This window comes from Delphinus delphis, chromosome 9 (assembly GCF_949987515.2).
Source record: "Delphinus delphis chromosome 9, mDelDel1.2, whole genome shotgun sequence".
NCBI classification, from domain to species: Eukaryota; Metazoa; Chordata; class Mammalia; order Artiodactyla; family Delphinidae; genus Delphinus; species Delphinus delphis.
In genome coordinates this window covers 11,578,290-11,596,590 of record NC_082691.1, presented here as the reverse complement: position 1 = coordinate 11,596,590, position 18,301 = coordinate 11,578,290, and the positions used below count along the sequence as shown (strand labels likewise).

The window sequence follows — 18,301 nt, the reverse complement described above, 5'->3', positions numbered from 1 at the left end:
TTCATACAAATCGTACACAGAAACTTACTTACTTGCTTTTACTTCAGAACAGATGGTCCACTCAGGCCCTGGTTTTCTGTGGCTTGGCCACAGCAAGAAAAAATCCAGCAAACACTGAAAGTAAGTAAAAGCTGTTATAGAACAGTCAGGTATGAGGCACTATATAAAGTGACAGGTACACAACAGGACGGTACGTAATGGTTAAAGAATAAAGCAGCACAAAAAAGACTGTACAGATCGTAATATTTATCAACAAAAGCTCTCAGGGAAAGAACTTTTTCACTTCATGATCTATTCAAAGAGCATATTTTTTAAAGAAAGAAATTACAGAACAGAAATAACTTCTAACGATGGAAGTCCTGTACTCTGTACTGGCATATTTAAGCTTAATCTTTTCTGAGAGGCTCCCCTCCAATGACTATTAAGAATACAGTAAAGGAGCTCATGAATGTCCTTTACGACACCTGCATTAAGCCTAGTAATACTGAGGGGGTTAGACTGGCCTTTGCAAAGCAAAGCTGGCAGGTTTCTGGATTTTGTAGGCTCTGGCGCTCAGCGGGAAGGAAGGTCTTTGTCCCCTTGCAAGACTAATAAAACCTAAAACCTTCTCATTGATAGGGCTGAAAAGTGGGGTAGGGGAGAGAAGAGAAAAAGAGATGAGAAATCAACATTATTAATACTGATTCCTTTTATTCTGTGCTTTGCTTCTATATAGAGAACTTTCAAATTAATTCTTATAAATTATAGTAGCTTTCTGATGAAATTAAAAACTTCAGCAGGGGTCACTGGTCAAATTAGAATGATCCTGAGATCACTGTATGCCCACACGTGCAGCCAGCCCGACCTGGGGGCTGGCCTGCAGCCACAGGGGCGCACATGGTGAGGAGGGAGGCGGGGCTAGGACGGGCTGATCACCTTCACTCCTTTTTCAGCTCATTGCTGTTCTCCCCACTGGGCTTGAACAGGGCAATCTGCTGGCCATCCTTGAGCTCTAAGAAGACCTCCTGAAGGTTCCACCTGAGAGAAACCAAAAGTATAGTCTCTAATCAACGAAACACTGAGGCAAAAGACAGACATGGCTTAAAAGGAAAAAAGCAGTTGTTAGGAATGTCTTAAGTTTTTTAAACACTATTTTATGTTAGCAGTATGTTAACATTTTAACCTTCTGTTCCAGGCTCACATTATTTAACCAGCAACACCGTCAAGGCAAGCTTTACCAATGAATGGCTGGCACCAGGGAAGAGGAGCAGCCCGCTCCTCCCCGTTTCCTAATCCCCTCGACCTCCAGCTCCGGGCTGGAAGCCGGCCAGCTCCTCCACTAATCCCAGGCTCAGGGGGCAGCGAGTCCAGGGGAGCCAGGCAGGGGCTGCCTGCTCCTTTTGTCCTTGAGAATTAAAACACATCCTGGCTAAACAGCAAACATCTCTGAGAGAGGCTTCCCGTGGGGGAAGTGAGTGAGTGTAGCTACTGGCAACCAGACAAGAAAAGCCAATTAATGGGGTAGAGAGCTTATTTAAAGAATGTGACGAATAATTCTGGAACAGGACCCCATGCCTTTATTCATTTGTAATGACGGAGGCAGCGGTGTTGGAAGCTGCGACATAGCAGCGAGTTACGGCAGACCTAGACCACTACAACTGTCAAGTTCTTCAAATTCAGTAGCGTGCACTGGATAAAATGTCTGGACTGAGCTTCAGAGCCCAAGTAGCGGCATGCTGTCCGAGCTGTGAAACTTCTCAAGCTTTGAAAAACTAATTCTTACTGCCACAATCATGTAACTAAAATTGAAAACGGAAATCGTTTCCATCAGAAGGTTCTCCTCCTGCTGCCTGATTCCCACCCACTTTCCCATCATACCTCTTAAAGGGGGCATCTCTGGATGAGGTGACATAGACATAGCCCTCTGACTTGGGTCCAGAGACAGGAATCTTCAACTGGGGGTATAAAATGAGAGAGGTAAGTGTATATATAGTGCTGTCCTCTCAAGAGATAACCTATGAAATCCAGTGATTATCCACAGAACCTGGTTGTTTTCAAACTTGAGCCTAGCTGGAGAATTCACCTTATTTTCCATCTGGCTCCCTTCAAATGCCCTGCCCCTCTCTGGATGGCCTGGTGAGGTCAATGGCAGTGCTCCTATCTGGCAAGGAGACCTTATGTGCCAAACTCAATGTTCTGAGTACTTGCAATGATTATTTTTTAAACCCACGGTTAAAAAAGAACTACCGATATATATGCAACAACATGGATAAAGGTCAAAAACACGTAGAGTGAAAGAGCCTTACCCAAGAGTATATAATGCGTGATTCCATGTCTTAGACCAACTAGGTTGGGAAAATGTCAGAAAGTGCCGCTGCTGGAGCTGTGGGGATGTGAGAGGACCACTGGGAAAAGCATGAGGCAGCTCTCAGGTGAGGGAGCAGTCTACGTGTAGGTGGCGGCTTGAGTTGCACAGGTGGATGCATTTGTTAAAATTCATCAGGACAGTTAGTTAGATGTGCACCTTTCACAGAACGTACATTTTACCTCAAAAAGTATATATTAAGCTCTAGTTAATGATATATATGGCTTATGTATTTAAAGGTGAAATGCATGGATATTCGAAAATAATAAGATAGATCGGTTTCAAGAATAAGGTGGAGCTAGACAAACAGGTGTGGCATGAAAGCACACTGAGCAAAGTATTAGTTACAGAATCCAGGTGGCAGATATATGGGTGCCACAGCATAAATGCTTTGATATTTTCTGCGTGTTTGAAACTTTCATAATAAAGTAGAAAAACCAAAAACAAAAACAGTCCACTGTTTAATAAAAGGGGGAACTCTTTCTAGCAGATTGGTCCATACTCTGACCTGGACCATAAAGCAGTTCTAAGAGGAGAGCTGACAGCAAAACACACCCTCCTCAAGAAATAAAAATCTCAATCTAACCTACCGTCTAAAGGAGTCAGAAAAAGAACAAAGTCAGCGGAAGGAAGGAAATAATGAAGATCAGAGAGGAAATAAATAGGTCAAAAAAACAAACAAAATCAACAAACCTCTAGCCAGGCTCACCAAGAAATAGAGAGGACCCAGATAAAATAAGAAATGAAAGAGGAGGGATAACAACAGTTATCACAGAGATACAGAATCCTAAGAGAATACTACGAACAGTTATATGCCAACAAATTGGACAACACAGAAGAAACGGACGAGTTTCTAGAAGCATACAGCCTGCCAAGACCGAATCAAGAAGAAACATAATTTGAACAGACTGATCATTGCAAAAATCCCCTGCAAACAAAGTCCAGGACCAGATGGCTTCACTGGGGAATTCTACCAAACATACAAAGTATTCTAAAAAAAACTGAAGAGGAGGGAACACCTCCAAATTCATTCTATGAGGTCACCAGCACCTAAAACCAAATAAAGACACTACCAAAAAAAGATAATTACAAGCCAATATCTCTGATGAATATAGAGGCAAAAAAAACCTCAACAAAATATTAGCAAACTAAATCCAACGATACATAAAAAGGATCATACACCATGATCAAGTTGGATTCATTCCAGGGTCACAAGGATGGTTGAACATACACAAATCAATCAAATGTGATACACCACATTAACAAAAAACACATGATCACCACAATAGATGCAGAAAAAGCAGCTGATAAAAATTCAGCAACCATTCATGATAAAACCTTTCACCAAAGTAGGTATAGAGGGAACACATCTCAACATAATGAAGACCACTTATGACAAACCCACAGCCAGCATAATACTCAACAGTAAAAAGCTGAAAGCCTTCCTGCTGAATTCAGGAACAAGACAAGGCTGCTCACTCACCACTTCTATTCAACATAGTGTTACCGCAAGTCTTCGCCACAGCAATCAGACACACACACACAAAAGAAAAAGTATGTAGACTGGACGGAAAGAGGTAAAACTGTCACTATTTGCAGATGACCTGATACTCTACATAGAGAACCTAAAACCACCACACAAAAACTATTAGGAGTAATAAATGAATTCAGCAAGGTAGCAGGATACAAGGTTAATTTGTAGACATCTGTTGCATTTCTTTACACTATTAATGAAATACCAGAAAGAGAAAGTAAAACAGTCCCATTTAAAATCGCTTCAAAAAACATAAAATACTCTAGGAATAAACTTAACCAAGGGGGTGAAACATCTATATGCTGACAACTATAAAATACTGATAAAGGAAACTGAAGAGGAGTCAAAGAAATGGAAAAATATCCCGCACTCTTGGATTGGAAAAATATTGTTAAAATGACCACACTACCCAAAGCAATCTACAGGTTTCGTGCAACCCCTATCAAATTACCCATGACATTTTTCACAAAACTGGAATCATCCTAACATTTATATGGAACCACAAAAGACCCAGAATTGCCAAAGCAACCCTGAGAAAAATGAACAAAGCTGGAGGCGTAACACTTCCAGACTTCAGGCCATACTACAAAGCCTCAAAACACCATGGTATTGGCACCAAAAGAAAAAGGTAAATCAGTGTAACAGAATAGAGAGCCCAGAAATAAACTCACACACCTATGGTCAATTAATCTACAACAAAGGAGGCAAGAATATACTACAGAGAAAAGACAGTCTCTTCAACAAGTGGTGCTGGGAAAGCTGGACAGCTACATATAAATAAATGATATTAGAGCATTCCCTCACACTATATACAAAAATAAAATCAAAATGATTTAAAGACCTAAATATAAGACATGATACCATAAAGTACCTAGAAGAGAACATAGGCAAAACATTCCTTGACATAAATTGTAGCAATATTTTCTTAGATCAGTCTCCCAAGGCAAAAGAAATAAAAGCAAAAATAAACAAATGGGACCTAATCAAACTTAAAAGCCTGTACACAGCAAAGGAAACCATCAACAAAACAAAAGGATAACCTACGGAATGGGAGAAAATATTTGCAAACGATGCAACCGACGAGGGGTTAATACCCAAAATATACAAACAGCTCATACAACTCAATAGCAAAAAAACGAACAACCCAATCAAAAAATGAGCAGAAGACCTATATAGACATTTTTCCAAAGACCTACAGATGGCCAACAAGCATATGAAAAGATGCTCAAAATTGCTAATTATTAGAGAAATACAAATCAAAACCACAATGAGGTATCACACCAGTCAGAATGCTATCATCAAAAAATCTACAAATAAATGCTAGAAAGGGTATGGAGAAAAACGAACTCTTCTACACTGTTGGTGGGAATGTAAATTGGTGCAGCCACTATGGAGAACAGTATGGAGGTTCCTTAAAAAACTAAAAATAGAGCTACCATATGATCCAGCAATACCACTCCTGGGTAATATATATGGAAAAAACAAAAACTGTAATTCAAACAGATACATGCAGCCCAATATTCACAGCAGCACTATTTATAATAGCCAAGACATGGAAACAACTCAAGGGCCCATCAGTAGACAACTGGCTTAAGAAGATGTATGTATGTATACACACACACACAAAACACACAATGGACTATTACTCAGCTATGAAAAAGAATGAAATATTTCCATTTGCAGCAACATGGATGGACCTAGAGAATATTATGCTTAGTGAAATAAGTCATACAGAGAAAGACAAACACTATACAATATCACTTATATGAGGAATCTAAAAAATAATAAAAATGAATTTATTTACTCACAGACATAGAAAACAAATTTATGGTTACCAAAGGGGAAGGGGTAAATTAGGAGGATGGGATTAACAGATACATACTACTATATATAAAATAGATAAGCAACAAGGATTTACTGTATAGCACAAGGAACTATATTCAATATCTTGTAATAACCTATAATGTAATATAATCTGCAAGAACAAACAACTGAATCACTATATATCAATTAAATTTTTTTTAAAAATCATCAATTATCCTTATCAGAATACTTGAGCACGAACTGCTTTTGTAGTTAGGGGGAAAATATCTCTAATAAAACTATTTCCATTAAAAATAATAAAAACTGGGCTTCCCTGGTGGCGCAGTGGTTGAGAGTCCGCCTGCCGATGCAGGGGACACGGGTTCGTGCCCTGGTCTGGGAAGATCCCACATGCCGTGGAGCGGCTGTGCCCGTGAGCCATGGCCGCTGAGCCTGCGCGTCCGGAGCCTGTGCTCCGCCACGGGAGAGGCCGCAACAGTGAGAGGCCCGCGTACCGCAAAAAAAAATAATAATAAAAACAAAAAAATAAAATAAACTAGGTCAGATCAGCTCACTCTTGTCCTCCAAATATTTCAGGGCTTCTGCTTGTCACAATTAAGTGCACACACCTCACAAGACGATGTCACAGCCCTCTGGTTGCCTCAGCCCGTTCTCCCTGCCCACACCCTCCCTGGGCAGCTGCACCTCTGCTGAGGACACACTGGCAGGGAGCACAGCGATGTGCCTTCGTGTACAAGCTGCTCGGCGTGGCCTTCCCTGTCATCACAACAACCTCCCAGGCCACTAACCTCTCTCCCTCCTAGGCCTCTACTAAGGCATTTGCTTCACCCTGTCTTATGCTGGAATTTTAAACTATAAACTCCCTGAAAGCCTTCTGCATCTCTGTATTCCCCACACAACTGAGAATCATTCCTCCAACTCAAAACATATTAAACAGAAGAAAAAAACCCTTCTTATATTCAGTTGAGTTTTATCAGTTGAACTATAAAAGAAGATAAGATACAGCTGAAAAAATGGACTGGCATTCCATGGAAGCAATGTAAATAAGCTTTAAAGCTAGAGTTTAGGTGTATTTCAAGTTCAAAGCTGAAATACTGGCAAACCGCCAATGATCATTTCTCTACAACCTCCCGTTCAAGATGGCGACCTGAGCACAAACAGGGCTTTCCGTGCCACATCAATTCCCCAGAAAGGAAAAAATCTATATGAAAATAAATTAATCCATAAGGCTTTTTTAAACGGTGCTGGGTACCACCTAGCGGCAGTTGTACGTAGCAGATTTCCCCATCCCACATCTTTCTCCAGCTTCCTCCGAGACTCCTTCCGGAGGACGGCAGCCCCTCCTCAGCTCAGGAGGCACCCGGCCTGCAGTTCGCAGGGGGAGCACGTTACCTTTGCATCAGCAATGTCCACAAAGTTGTACTTGTCGGTGAGTCGGAGATAGTGAACGTTGAGAGGAGTGCCCAGAGCTTCCAGGGCCTCAGGGTGGCTGTGCAGATGCTCCAACGCCAACTGGTAATAGGAAGCCCTGGAAAAAGTTTCTAAGTGGGAAAGAAAAAGGTTACTTTTTTTTTTTTTTAATTGAACTTGGTCAGGTATACTCCCCCTAGAAAGTGAGATGATGTAATTCATGTACAACATGGAAACAGAAACGTAAAATTTATGGGTGGAATTATCATTAGGGACCATCTACCCTGAACTGTCCATTTTAGAGACACCAAAACATAGGAAGTCGGCATCTGCAGCGATGTGGCAGATGACCTTGAGCAAGGTACTGGATCCTTCTGTGCCTCAATTTCTTCACCTGTTATTTCCTCACCTCATTCGTTGCCTCTCTTCATCTAAGGGGTCTGATCAGATCGTCTCCAACTTTTCTTTCAGTTCTAAGTCCTCTGGTTCCATGACTTGCTCAAAGTGGTACAGCTAATCCGAGGCAGAGCTGGGGCCAGAACCTACCACTAAACGCTAACTTGTCAAGGTTATAGATGTATGCCAACATTTCATGCAGATAAAGCTTACAAACTGCTCTCAGCCTCAGGTATCCTTGGCCCAAAGGCTACTAGGAACTCCAGGAAGCACCTCCCTGAAAATGCAAGGTGGGACAAGCCGCCCCAAGGAGAGAGCGAAGGACAGTGAGCTTCCCAAGTAAGGTTTTGTGTTTGGCAACAAGACAGACTTCCCTCTTAGGCCCAGCCACAGTAATGGACTGGAAAGGCGGCTTGAGCCTGCAGAGGCCAAGGAGAATGCCCCTCCAGTGCCGCTTCCCAGGAGAGGGGATGCTGCAGGCATGAACGGGGTACCAGCCCTGAGGAGAAGCAGAGGCTGGGTCCAGACAGTTCATCTTCACTGAGCGATTTCTCAGCATCCCACAAGTTGTGAGATTAATGTTTACAACAGCCTCGCATACAGGCACTAATATTACCCCTCGTCACATGGATAACTGAGGCCCAGGAAGAAGCCAGACCCCCCCCCCCCCCCCCCCCCCGCATAAGGCCACACAGCTAGTCTAGAGCCGGAGTTGGCTGCAGAGCCCACTGGACTATCGCTGTCAGCCGACCCCAGCCTCCTAAAGGGGAAGGGCTGCCAGGCCCCTGACCCGAAAGTGTACTCATTCCCGTCAGGCCCTGCCTCCGTCCCTCTGGCAGAGGGGAGGGGCTGCTGAGTTGTTCTGGTCTGAATTATCCCTGGGAATGCTCCTCTCCGGCCGCCACCAGACTCGCAGGCCTCTGGGCCCGCCCTGAAGGAAGGTGGGGAAGAGCGGGCGGAGGGGCCGGGGTCGCGGGTGATCCTCACATCCTGGCAGGAAGTAACAGGCTGCGGAGTCAGGGTGAGAAGCCAAGCTGGGCGGGCATAAAAGATCTTCAAAGAAAGTCAGTCTGGAGAAAACTACTGCTGCTGCTTCGCAACCAGCAGCGTGGAAATGCCCTTCAATGCCTCGGCTGCTCACAAGAAGGCCGCTCACAATAATCGCGGCCTGTCTTTACAAATTCAAATGTGGGTGCAGAGGACTGGAAGCTGCATCTGCCAGGATTTTGCCAGCCTGGACACTGCTTTTATTTTCTGCTCTTGCCAGAGTCCGCTGCGCAAGGTCCCGTCCTCCAGTAAATCAACAGCAGAGAATGGCAAGGCAAACAGGCCGAGGACACTTGAGAAAGAGCCAGTTCTCCACACCTGTGAACCATCTGGTGTCCCCCTCCCTCTGTTCTTTCTCTGATCTCAGAAATCTTGATGGATCTACTGCGTGTGCACTGGAGTGAAAGCCCATCTTGCTTTTCTGAGGCTTCTTATGCAAATGGGTCCTATTCCTTTGATTTGTTCTTGTGGCTCCTGGGAAAACTGGGATTACAGGATAAGAAGGAAGCTATAGCCAATGGAATGGCTTCCTGGCTTCTAAAAATAGTCCTTTCCTCCTTTCTCTAACCTGCTGAAAGCATCTGAAGTATTTCCTTTGATGGAGGAACGGGGAGAGACAACTAGGAGGCGGCCCTGCCTCGGGCGCTTCATCGGATACTTACTCTGTATCAGGTAGTACAAAAGGGCGCAGCCCCCGCTAGCCGCCACGCCGGTAAAAAAGAGCTGTTTCCCCAGAGGCACTGACATCCTGCTTCCTACAGACTGAAAAACAAAAGATGTGAATTTATGGTTAGATTCAGGTTCATGCCAAGCGCCGCTGCCTGGATTGGACCCCACAGGGAAAGGAAAGCTAAGGAGGAAGCCAGCAAGGAGGCGAGGCCGCCTTCCCTTTCAGAAGGCCAGGGCCGGTTCTGGAGCCCAGGCCAAAGTGCCCTCCCAAGGGTGGCCCGCATCCAGGACCCAGGCCACGGGGGCAAGGGCTGAGCACAGAGCCGGCATTCAGCCCTGCTGTCCTGAGGGACAGAACACAGCCTGTGTGCCAAGTCCCGCACAGCCAGGAAGTACAACCACTTTGTCTCACGCCGTCTGGTAAACAGGAAGCTTACCCTTTTGTTGCAATAGCTGGGCTTGTAAGCCTCCGAATGGGCCAGGGTGGTCTCTGGCTGCTTTCTTTCATATTCTGAAAAACGTCCCCCCCCCCCGGATGAGGACACGGTGGTCCTGACTTTCAGGCTTAATGAAGAGATGGACAGGAAGGAGACAGCTCAGCAAATTCAGGGCACCTAGCCCAGCCGGCCTGAACTCCCATCCCCTGAAGGCCAAGTGGGACTAGAAGCAGCACGTGGGTCTCGAGGGCACCAATTATTCTCCTTCCTGGTGGCCTTTTAACCACCGCTCACACCCAGGCCTTTCTGGAAAGTGTCTGATACCTGGCCATAAAGCAGAGGAGGACACAGTTCAAAGGCGCGCACGGCCAAGACAAATCACATAAACGAGCAGCCCCTGAGAAGTGCCGACAGGCAGCTTCAACCCGGCTCCAGCTAACTGCACTACGGGGGCCAAGCCTGGAGGGATCTTCCGATTTTTCAAGAGGCCTTTTATGGAAAACTGCCTGAATTCTAAATGTTGACAGCCAATTAAAAAAAGAAAAGACCTAACAGAATACGCCTGTGAGTCAGGTTCTCTGTGGGTTTCCAGTTGGCTCTGACCACACAGGCTGCATCGGGGCATCCTCGCCCTATAAGGTAATTCCTCTGCCCTCTGTGCTGACATTTCTCAAAAAAATAAAAAAAAAAGATTTGGGGCAGAGATGGAAACTCCAGGTTTACATAAAGGAAAAGATAAACCATAAGTATGTATGTCCCCGTTTGCATATTTAACCTTAGATTGTCTGTGCTTCTCTAGAAAACAAAGCCTTGGATGTGACCTAAAGGGGTGCGCAGTGCAGAACTAGGGATGCTGCTAATGCCTCCACCGGCTGATCGGAGTCCAGGTAAACACATTCTCACCATCTGCTTCTCCACTTTCCAGAATACAGAGAGCAAGAACACGCCTGTCATTTCTGACACCTGAAGGTGAGTGAATCCTGAAGGGACGAAGGCCTGTTGGAGAAAGTTCCTCATGTGGATACTCTTTCTGGGAACTGATCATTAAACACACCCTCTGACAGGGCTAAAGTTGACCAGTTCTACACAGAAATATCATCAAATCCAGGGTTTAGATACATCGAATTAAAGAGGGTGAAGTTTCAGATCATCCCTGTATTATTTACTTATATACTGTTTTGTTCAACTAAGAAAAAGGTGCCGAACCCCCAAATCAATGTTCTCCAGCTGCTGTGGAAGTTTCGGCTGTGCTGCAGACTAGGTAAGAGTATTTCTCAAAGTTGAGGGTCAAGTCAATTGCAGTGATGTGATCTGGGAAGAGCCATTCAGTCTCATAAGAAAAACGAGCAGAGCATCTCCAAAGAATGCATTAGTCAGATCTTGCTTAACCTGAAGGAGAGCTCAACAGGGTGGGGCAGCGAGCAGGAGTTCCACACGGCAGCAGCTGCAAAGCGAGCATGAGACACGAGGGAAAAGTCATCCTACACGGTTCAGCGATGAGCCACCCCATCCCCTCACGTGGCCTTGCAGCCACAGGTCAGCACTGAAGACCAGGCGAACCCACAACTATCTGGGGAGCGACGTTCATCTACTGTCTAACCTGAGCACACCCCAGAGGCTTCCGATGGGGAACTTGGCCCCAGAACAGCCATTACCTTTTGCCACTTCGTAGCCCAGCTTCCTTGAAAATCATCAAAGTAAAGTTGCCCTGCAATCAGACAAAAACTTTACATTAAAATCACTTTTTCAGGGACTTGCCTGGCGGCCCAGTGGTTAGGACTCCGCACTCTCACTGCTAAGGGGCCTGGGTTCAATCCCTGGTCGGGGAACTAAGATCCCACAAGCCGCGCAGTGCAGCCAAAAAATAAATAAATAAAATCACTTTTTCAAACCCAATTCTTTCTGGTTTCTAGTTTTACACAGCCAAGATTTCTTACCAGTCTAAGCTTCAGAGCATGCAAGAAGTTACGTTGAAGTTCTGAAAGGAGCCTTATCTATACAGGGCCCTGGCTGTTCCCTCTGACTCCTCTGCCACATGAAGAAGAAAAAACAACGCTTGCTGGTTTCCTCTCTGTGTACCGTGCACGTTTTGGTGCAGCAACCAGAAAACTGGTGTGGGCGGGAGATGGTGTGGGACCACAGCACATATAATGGGACCAGTCCACAGACACCGACACGAGATGCTATCCATGTAAGCTGTACTCCAGTGGACTAAAACAGCATCTCAGGGTTAAAAAGAAACAACAGTATATTAAGTGCATATGTAGCCATTTATGACACTAATAATAGCTAACGCTCATATCTCTTGCTACTATGTGCCTGGTGGTATTCTAAGCGCTGCACATATAAGGGTTCACTGAATTCTCACAACCACCCCATGAAGTACGAACTACAGTTATCATCCCCATTTTACAGACCAGTAAACTGAGACACAGAAAGGTTAAGTAACACGCCCAGATTCACACAAATAAGTGTGTAAGTGGCAGACCTGGGATTCAGACGCAGGCAGTCCAGCTCCAGGGCTGTGCCCTCACCCACCATTACACACTAAGATATCTGTGATTTCAGAGACACTGAGATGTGAAGAAAAAAAAAAAAAATGTCTTGGCATTACAATATATCTATAACGTTCAGTGCAAAAGGCCTTGTCAGGTGTGCCTTCCCTGCTATTTTTCCAGACAAAAGCGTGGCAGGTATTCACACCTTTGCTCTTCCTTTGGCTTATCAGCTAATGGTTGTTGAGGACCTGCCCTGGGTCAGACAGATGGTGCTGGGGATACAGACAATTCACACAAATTCCAACACAGACAAGGCCACGGAGCACAACCGCGCAGTCAGGCACACCCACCCCTACACACACACACACACACACACACACACACACACACACACACACACACACACACACACACACACACACACACACACACACACACACACACACACACACACACACACACACACACACACACACACACACACACACACACACACACACACGGCACCACTCACAGGGTAAGCGGCCTAGACTCACACACTCATTAAGATGGGTTTCCAGCATTTGGAAGCTGTATAAAGTGCCTTGTTCTAATTTGCACAAAGGCGCCCACGGGCGAGCAGCCCAGTTAGTGTGCCCCCACGTGTACACCAAGAGAGGAAGCAGCACCCAGGAAGTGGTCGGCCCTGCCTGGAGGGGATCAGCAAAGGTTTCACAGAGGAAACCGACTCAGCAGAAGGAGGTGAAGGGGTAGGAAGAGGGCTTCAGATTTGCAGAAATGACGAGCAGAGGGAGAACAGAGGGGCAGAAACGAGAGCTGCAGAAGTACGGGGAGCAGAAGGGGAGCCACAGGAAATGGGTCTAGAAATAGAGGCGGTTACTGCTCAGAAAGGCCCTCTACCCTGCGCTGCTGGGTCTAGAAATAGAGGCAGTTACTGAAAGGCCCTCTACCCTGCGCTGCTGGGTCTGCTCTGCAGGTGAGGAGCTGCAAGTGGGAGGAGAGGGGTGCGGCGCGAGCAGCCAGGTGACTTCTGCGACAACTCAGACCAGCGCAGTAAGGCTGGATCAAGAGGGTGGTTTCTTAAAATATTTAGGACCGTTCTTATGTATTTGCTAATTTGTACACCAACTTCGTCCAAAAAGGATGATGGGGCTAACAAGGACATGCATGTCAGAAGAGAAGTAAATAAATGGATGAGGAAATGAAGACAAATGGAAAATAATTTTAAGAAGAGAAACACAGCTGGGGTAAAGTTAGTGTCCCCAATTACACACTGTCACGCACTAGACATTTCCTCAAGGTGGCCACGGATTTGACACTGAGCTTCCTATCTGCTCAGCAGAAAGGCAGCCTCAGCATCTACAAGGCCCAGAGCATCCACGGAGGAGTACCACACCTGCCAATGACACACCAAGCCTGAGAAAGCTCTCTCCCACACATGTTCAGAACGGGAACCTCTCAAGAGGCTGGCGTTACAAACAGCATCCCCGCTAATAACACACCAAGCCTGAGAAAGACCTCTCCCACACATGTTCAGAACGGGAATCTCTCAAGTGGCTGGCGTTACAAACAGCATCCCCAGATTTTTCTCTTTAAGTTCATAACTTTCAAATGACTATTTTTTTTTATAACATTTCATAATGAAAACCACAATCACAGTCCACGAAAAAAACATAAACAGAATTTTACAACTGTCCCAAGCAGTGAGGACTCAGTAGGAAGCTCTGCTGGGCTACCTTGACTCCGTGGAGAGGTAAGGTAGTCGTGATCGACCTGCTCTCCATTTGCCAAAGCGGGGTGAAGGGACTGGGGTGGGAGGTGAGAAAGGGGGCTCAGTCTCTACTCCTGTTTAACCAGCTTCAGCTTACCTGCTCCGTCAGCTAGCTTTTGAATAGAGTGTTCAGCAGGCCCTAATCTCACAGAAAAAATTCTAACAGGTGCTGTAAAACTAGAGATAGACTTTAGGCTACCTCTAAGAATGTGACATTTTAAAACTAAGCTTTTGATAAGAATTGGAAATATTTAAACTTGATGTGAAAATCTGCTAGAAACTTAAATTCAATTAGTCTATTACATAGCCAATTAAGGAAAGAATTTTTTTGCTTTACCGTTAACCAAGCGGAAAGGGTCGCGACCCATTTTGAAAATTAAGGGACTGGTTAGCCACAGGAAGACGGAACAAAGTACAGGCAAGGTCTCTCCAGAAAGCAGTCCTAAGTAGCTCTGCTCTGATATACGAAGGGTGACTTCAGCCTCCAAAGGCCGATGGTCTACAAACTTTTTTCAAAGTACTGAATCCCTTTCTAGAGCCAAAGGACAATCTGTTAGACAGTTGTGGGAGCTGGCACAGGGCAGGAGGGCCCTCCTGGCTGCCTCCCCTCAAGTCCCCGACCAGATGAAGGAGGTCTACAGAATATCACTAGGGCGATGAACAGAAGCTCCCCTGAGGGTTCCAGCCACAGGCAGGATCTGACCTGGGAAGAGTAGAAGCAGTACCGTGGTGCAGTCTCAACCTCTGTGCACATCAGAATCACCTAGGAGCAGCTCAGGGTCACAAAGCTATTCCACACCAGAGCTATGACATGCATCTGTCTGACACCAGAGGCCCTGGTCTTTCCCCTGAGTGACGAAACACACATTACAGACCACAGATTTCAGAACAATCAGCCTCTCATACAAGTGATACGTGCTGTCCAAAAGCCACTCCAAAAGTTCACAGGTGCCACTGTATCCCCAAGTCATAATTTCAGGGGTCAAGACAGAACAAAGAGACATAAAATCCACTCAGAAGGAGAAGGAGAGAGAGGTCTTCCCTATTTGTTGAATGACACTGCCCTTAAGGACTACACATCCTTCCAGCCTTTATAAAATGAAACCATGACGGGGAGGGAGGGCAGAGGAGGCGAGAGAATCAGGCTTAAGAAAACAGACATGAAAAAATTAAGGCAGTAAGAATTAAAATTAGAGTGAAAGAATAAGGAAGGAATAAAGCCAAAAAGACCAATAGAGGAAAAAACAGAATTTAAGAAGTAGGAATAGCACAAAAGAAATAAAACAGGGCTAAACTTTAAAAGAATGAAATGTATTATATTTGAAATAAGGGAGACAAAAAAGGCTAATAACAAAACCCAAAAGTATAACAGCATGCGAGTAAATGTGATAAAAGATTTTTTAAAAACTAAAAGAACATAAATGTTCTCACCAAAAATAAATAAATAAATGTTAAGGGATGGATTTGTTAACTAACTCATTAGAGGGAATCCTTTCACAGTGTTTATGTTATGTATATCAAATCACCACAGTTGTATACTTTAAATATCTTACAATTTTATTTGTCAATTATACCTCAGTAACAATGAAAAAAAAAAAAAGGTGATTATGTTAAAATGAGGCCAGTAGGGTAGAGCTCTAATCCATTATGACTAGTGTCCTCATATGAAGAGGAAGAGACGCCAGGGATGCAGGTGCACAGAGAAAACCATGGGAAGAACGAGACCACCTGCAAGCCAAGGAGAGAGGCCTCAGAAGAAACCAACCTGCCAACACCCTGGTCTCCAACTCCCAGTCTCCAGAACTGTGAGAAAATAAAGTTCTGTTGTTGAAGCCCCTTCCCCCAAATTAAAAGACTAAGAAGGTAAGCATTTAAAAACTTAAGCATAGAAACATTAGTGCCAGCTTACCAGTTTGGGCTCTGGAGTCTTAGAATAACCAAAGGCTTCTAGAGGAATAATCTGTATTCTGAATTCAGGATAATCCCAGGCAAGCACCCTGGCAGGAGTCAGCTTTCCCCCTTGGTTAAGCTGAGTTAAGAATGTTGAGGGCAGGGGATGGTGGTGGGATGAATTGGGAGATTGGGATTGACATATATACACAAATATGTATAAAATAGATAACTAATAAGAACCTGCTGTATAAAAAATAGATAAAATAAAATTTAAAAAATATAGTTTAAATAAAGGCAGTTAATTGTAAAAAACAAACAAAAAAAACACCTACAAAGACACACACAATAAAAGACAGAAAGTAGAGCCTACTTTGAACAATAACAATTTACTCAAATCTGGGAGAAATTTCCACTAATTACAGTGTGAATGAAGACAGAGACACACTCCAGTGGTCAACTGCAGCCCCGCCTCTGAAGGGAAAGAGCACAGTTGCCAGGAAGTGCATGGGAAGAGGGTGCAGCAGCCCTTCGCCTCTCTCCACCCCTAGCCCAAAGTTTCTGGGTTTGTAGCAATCAGGAAACAGGCAGCCAGCCCCAGAGTGGGTGAGTCCTGACAGCCATTCTCCCTACCCCATCCAGAAGTTCTTTTTCTATATCCATTCCAAGACTACAATCCTTATCAGTACAACCCCACAGTAAGTAGACATAGGACTGGCAGTGGCAACAATTCACTCCAAGAAATAAAATAATATGGAAAAGAGCATTGATCTAGACACATAATTAGTTACTGAAAGACACTGCCTGTAAGAACCAAGTACAACAGGAATAAAGAGACATCATGCTAAGAAGGAAATGGGAAAAACTCAGATAAGGAGATTTCAAGGAAACCTGAAAATGCAACAGCAGACCTGCCATTAGCATTGGAGAAAAAGAGCAGAATTAACATGGCAGAAAAGCTGAATTCATAATGAGGAAGTTACATTTTCCCATGTAACGTCCCACAAGACGTTTTCCCATAATGTGGAATGAAAGAGCAAAAATAGAGAAAATGACAAATGCCAATTTTATAGAATTAAGATCTACCAAACCTGATCACTGTAATAGCTGTTAAATGGAAGAAGAGACAAAACAAAACTATACTAGAAGAAAACTTGACAGAGTTGAAAAAAGACAAAACTGCATACACACCGTGTTCCAGATCCATTTGCCATCCCTCACTGGCAAAAACTTTACATGAAAAAAAATTAAAAAAAAAGAAGAATCCAGTGCCCTAAAAAGGTATACCCATAAAGGACAATGAATTCCCAAAGACAATGGAATAGTAACAATAAACTCCTGAGAAGCACAGAATGTGATCCAGAAACACTGTAACCGGGAATTCCCTGGTGGTCCAGTGGTTAGGAGTTGGTGCTTTCACTGCAGAGGACCAGGGTTCGATCCCTGGTCGGGGAACTAAGATCCCTCAAGCCCCCTCCCCAACCCCCCCCCAAAAAAAAAACCCCAAACGACTCTATAACCAATCAAACTGTGTGAAGACAGAGGAAGGCATTATAAATTTGGAAAGAACTCAGGTATTATAATCTACAGAGCCTTCCTGAAACATTAGTTAAGATATACTACATTTCATCAAAAGATAAATCCAGGGCTTCCCTGGTGGCGCAGTAGTTGAGAGTCCGCCTGCCGATGCAGGGGACACGGGTTCGTGCCCCAGTCCGGGAAGATCCCACATGCCGCAGAGCGGCTGGGCCCGTGAGCCATGGCTGCTGAGCCTGCGCGTCCGGAGCCTGTGCTCCGCAACAGGAGAGGCCACAACAGTGAGAGGCCCGCGTACCGCAAAAAAAAAAAAAAAAAACCTGAAGGATTTAAACTCTCATATTGTGGTAGGTAGGTTCCCAATTTGTCCCTCAGTGAACCACACCTCCTGGTGTTTACACCCTCTCACATGAACCTGGGCTGGCACTAGGACTCATTTCAGCCAACAGAATGAGGCCAAACTGATGCTGTGGCAGTTCCATGCCTCAGCTTGAAGGAGGCCTGGCCTTCCACTAGCACTCTTGGGAGTTCCAAGCTGTCATCTAAGAAGTGTGGTTACCCTGCCCTGCTATAGAGATCACATAAAAAGAGTAAGTGAAGAGGCCACTTGGTAAGGGAGAGGACTGAGACTAAATGATAGCATAGATAGTAGATAGACAGACACACATGCCCCACGGTTCCAAGATCCCAGTTGAGCCCAGCCATCCTTCATGGACATTCCAGTCTAAGTGAGCCACCACATGACTACAGTACCAGCAGAATGACCATGGAACAGAAGAACCATCCAGCTGTTGCAACCATACATCATGAGACTTAACAAAATGGTTCTAAGTTTAAAGCCTCTAAGTTTTGAGATGGTGTGTTACACAGCAACAGAAAACCAAAACATCTTTTAAAAGCTTTTCTAGGGACTCACCTGGTGGCCCAGTGGTTAAGAATCCGCCT

General features: G+C 44.8%; 1 protein-coding gene across 7 annotated transcripts in view; it reads right to left on the bottom strand.

Annotated features, from left to right (window-relative positions):
* Nucleotides 1-18,301, bottom strand: part of COA1 (cytochrome c oxidase assembly factor 1) — a 97,698-nt gene that overhangs the window by 11,359 nt on the left and 68,038 nt on the right. For 3 of the 7 annotated variants that reach the window (XR_009520585.1, XR_009520586.1, XR_009520587.2), the window contains exons 2-7: nucleotides 11,317-11,369; nucleotides 9,218-9,317; nucleotides 7,095-7,243; nucleotides 1,858-1,934; nucleotides 916-1,017; nucleotides 33-114 (exon numbers count right to left, since the gene is read on the bottom strand). Coding sequence is in view for 4 of the 7 variants with exons in the window: in XM_060020194.1 (XP_059876177.1) it covers nucleotides 918-1,017; nucleotides 1,858-1,934; nucleotides 7,095-7,243; nucleotides 9,218-9,317; nucleotides 11,317-11,369 (479 nt within the window). In the remaining 3 variants the exon portion in view is untranslated. Of the gene's footprint in view, nucleotides 1-32; nucleotides 132-626; nucleotides 1,018-1,857; nucleotides 1,935-7,094; nucleotides 7,244-9,217; nucleotides 9,318-9,661; nucleotides 10,399-11,316; nucleotides 11,370-18,301 lie in introns of those variants that run through there. The other 4 variants (XM_060020194.1, XM_060020197.1, XM_060020196.1 and 1 more) reach the window with 4 other exon arrangements.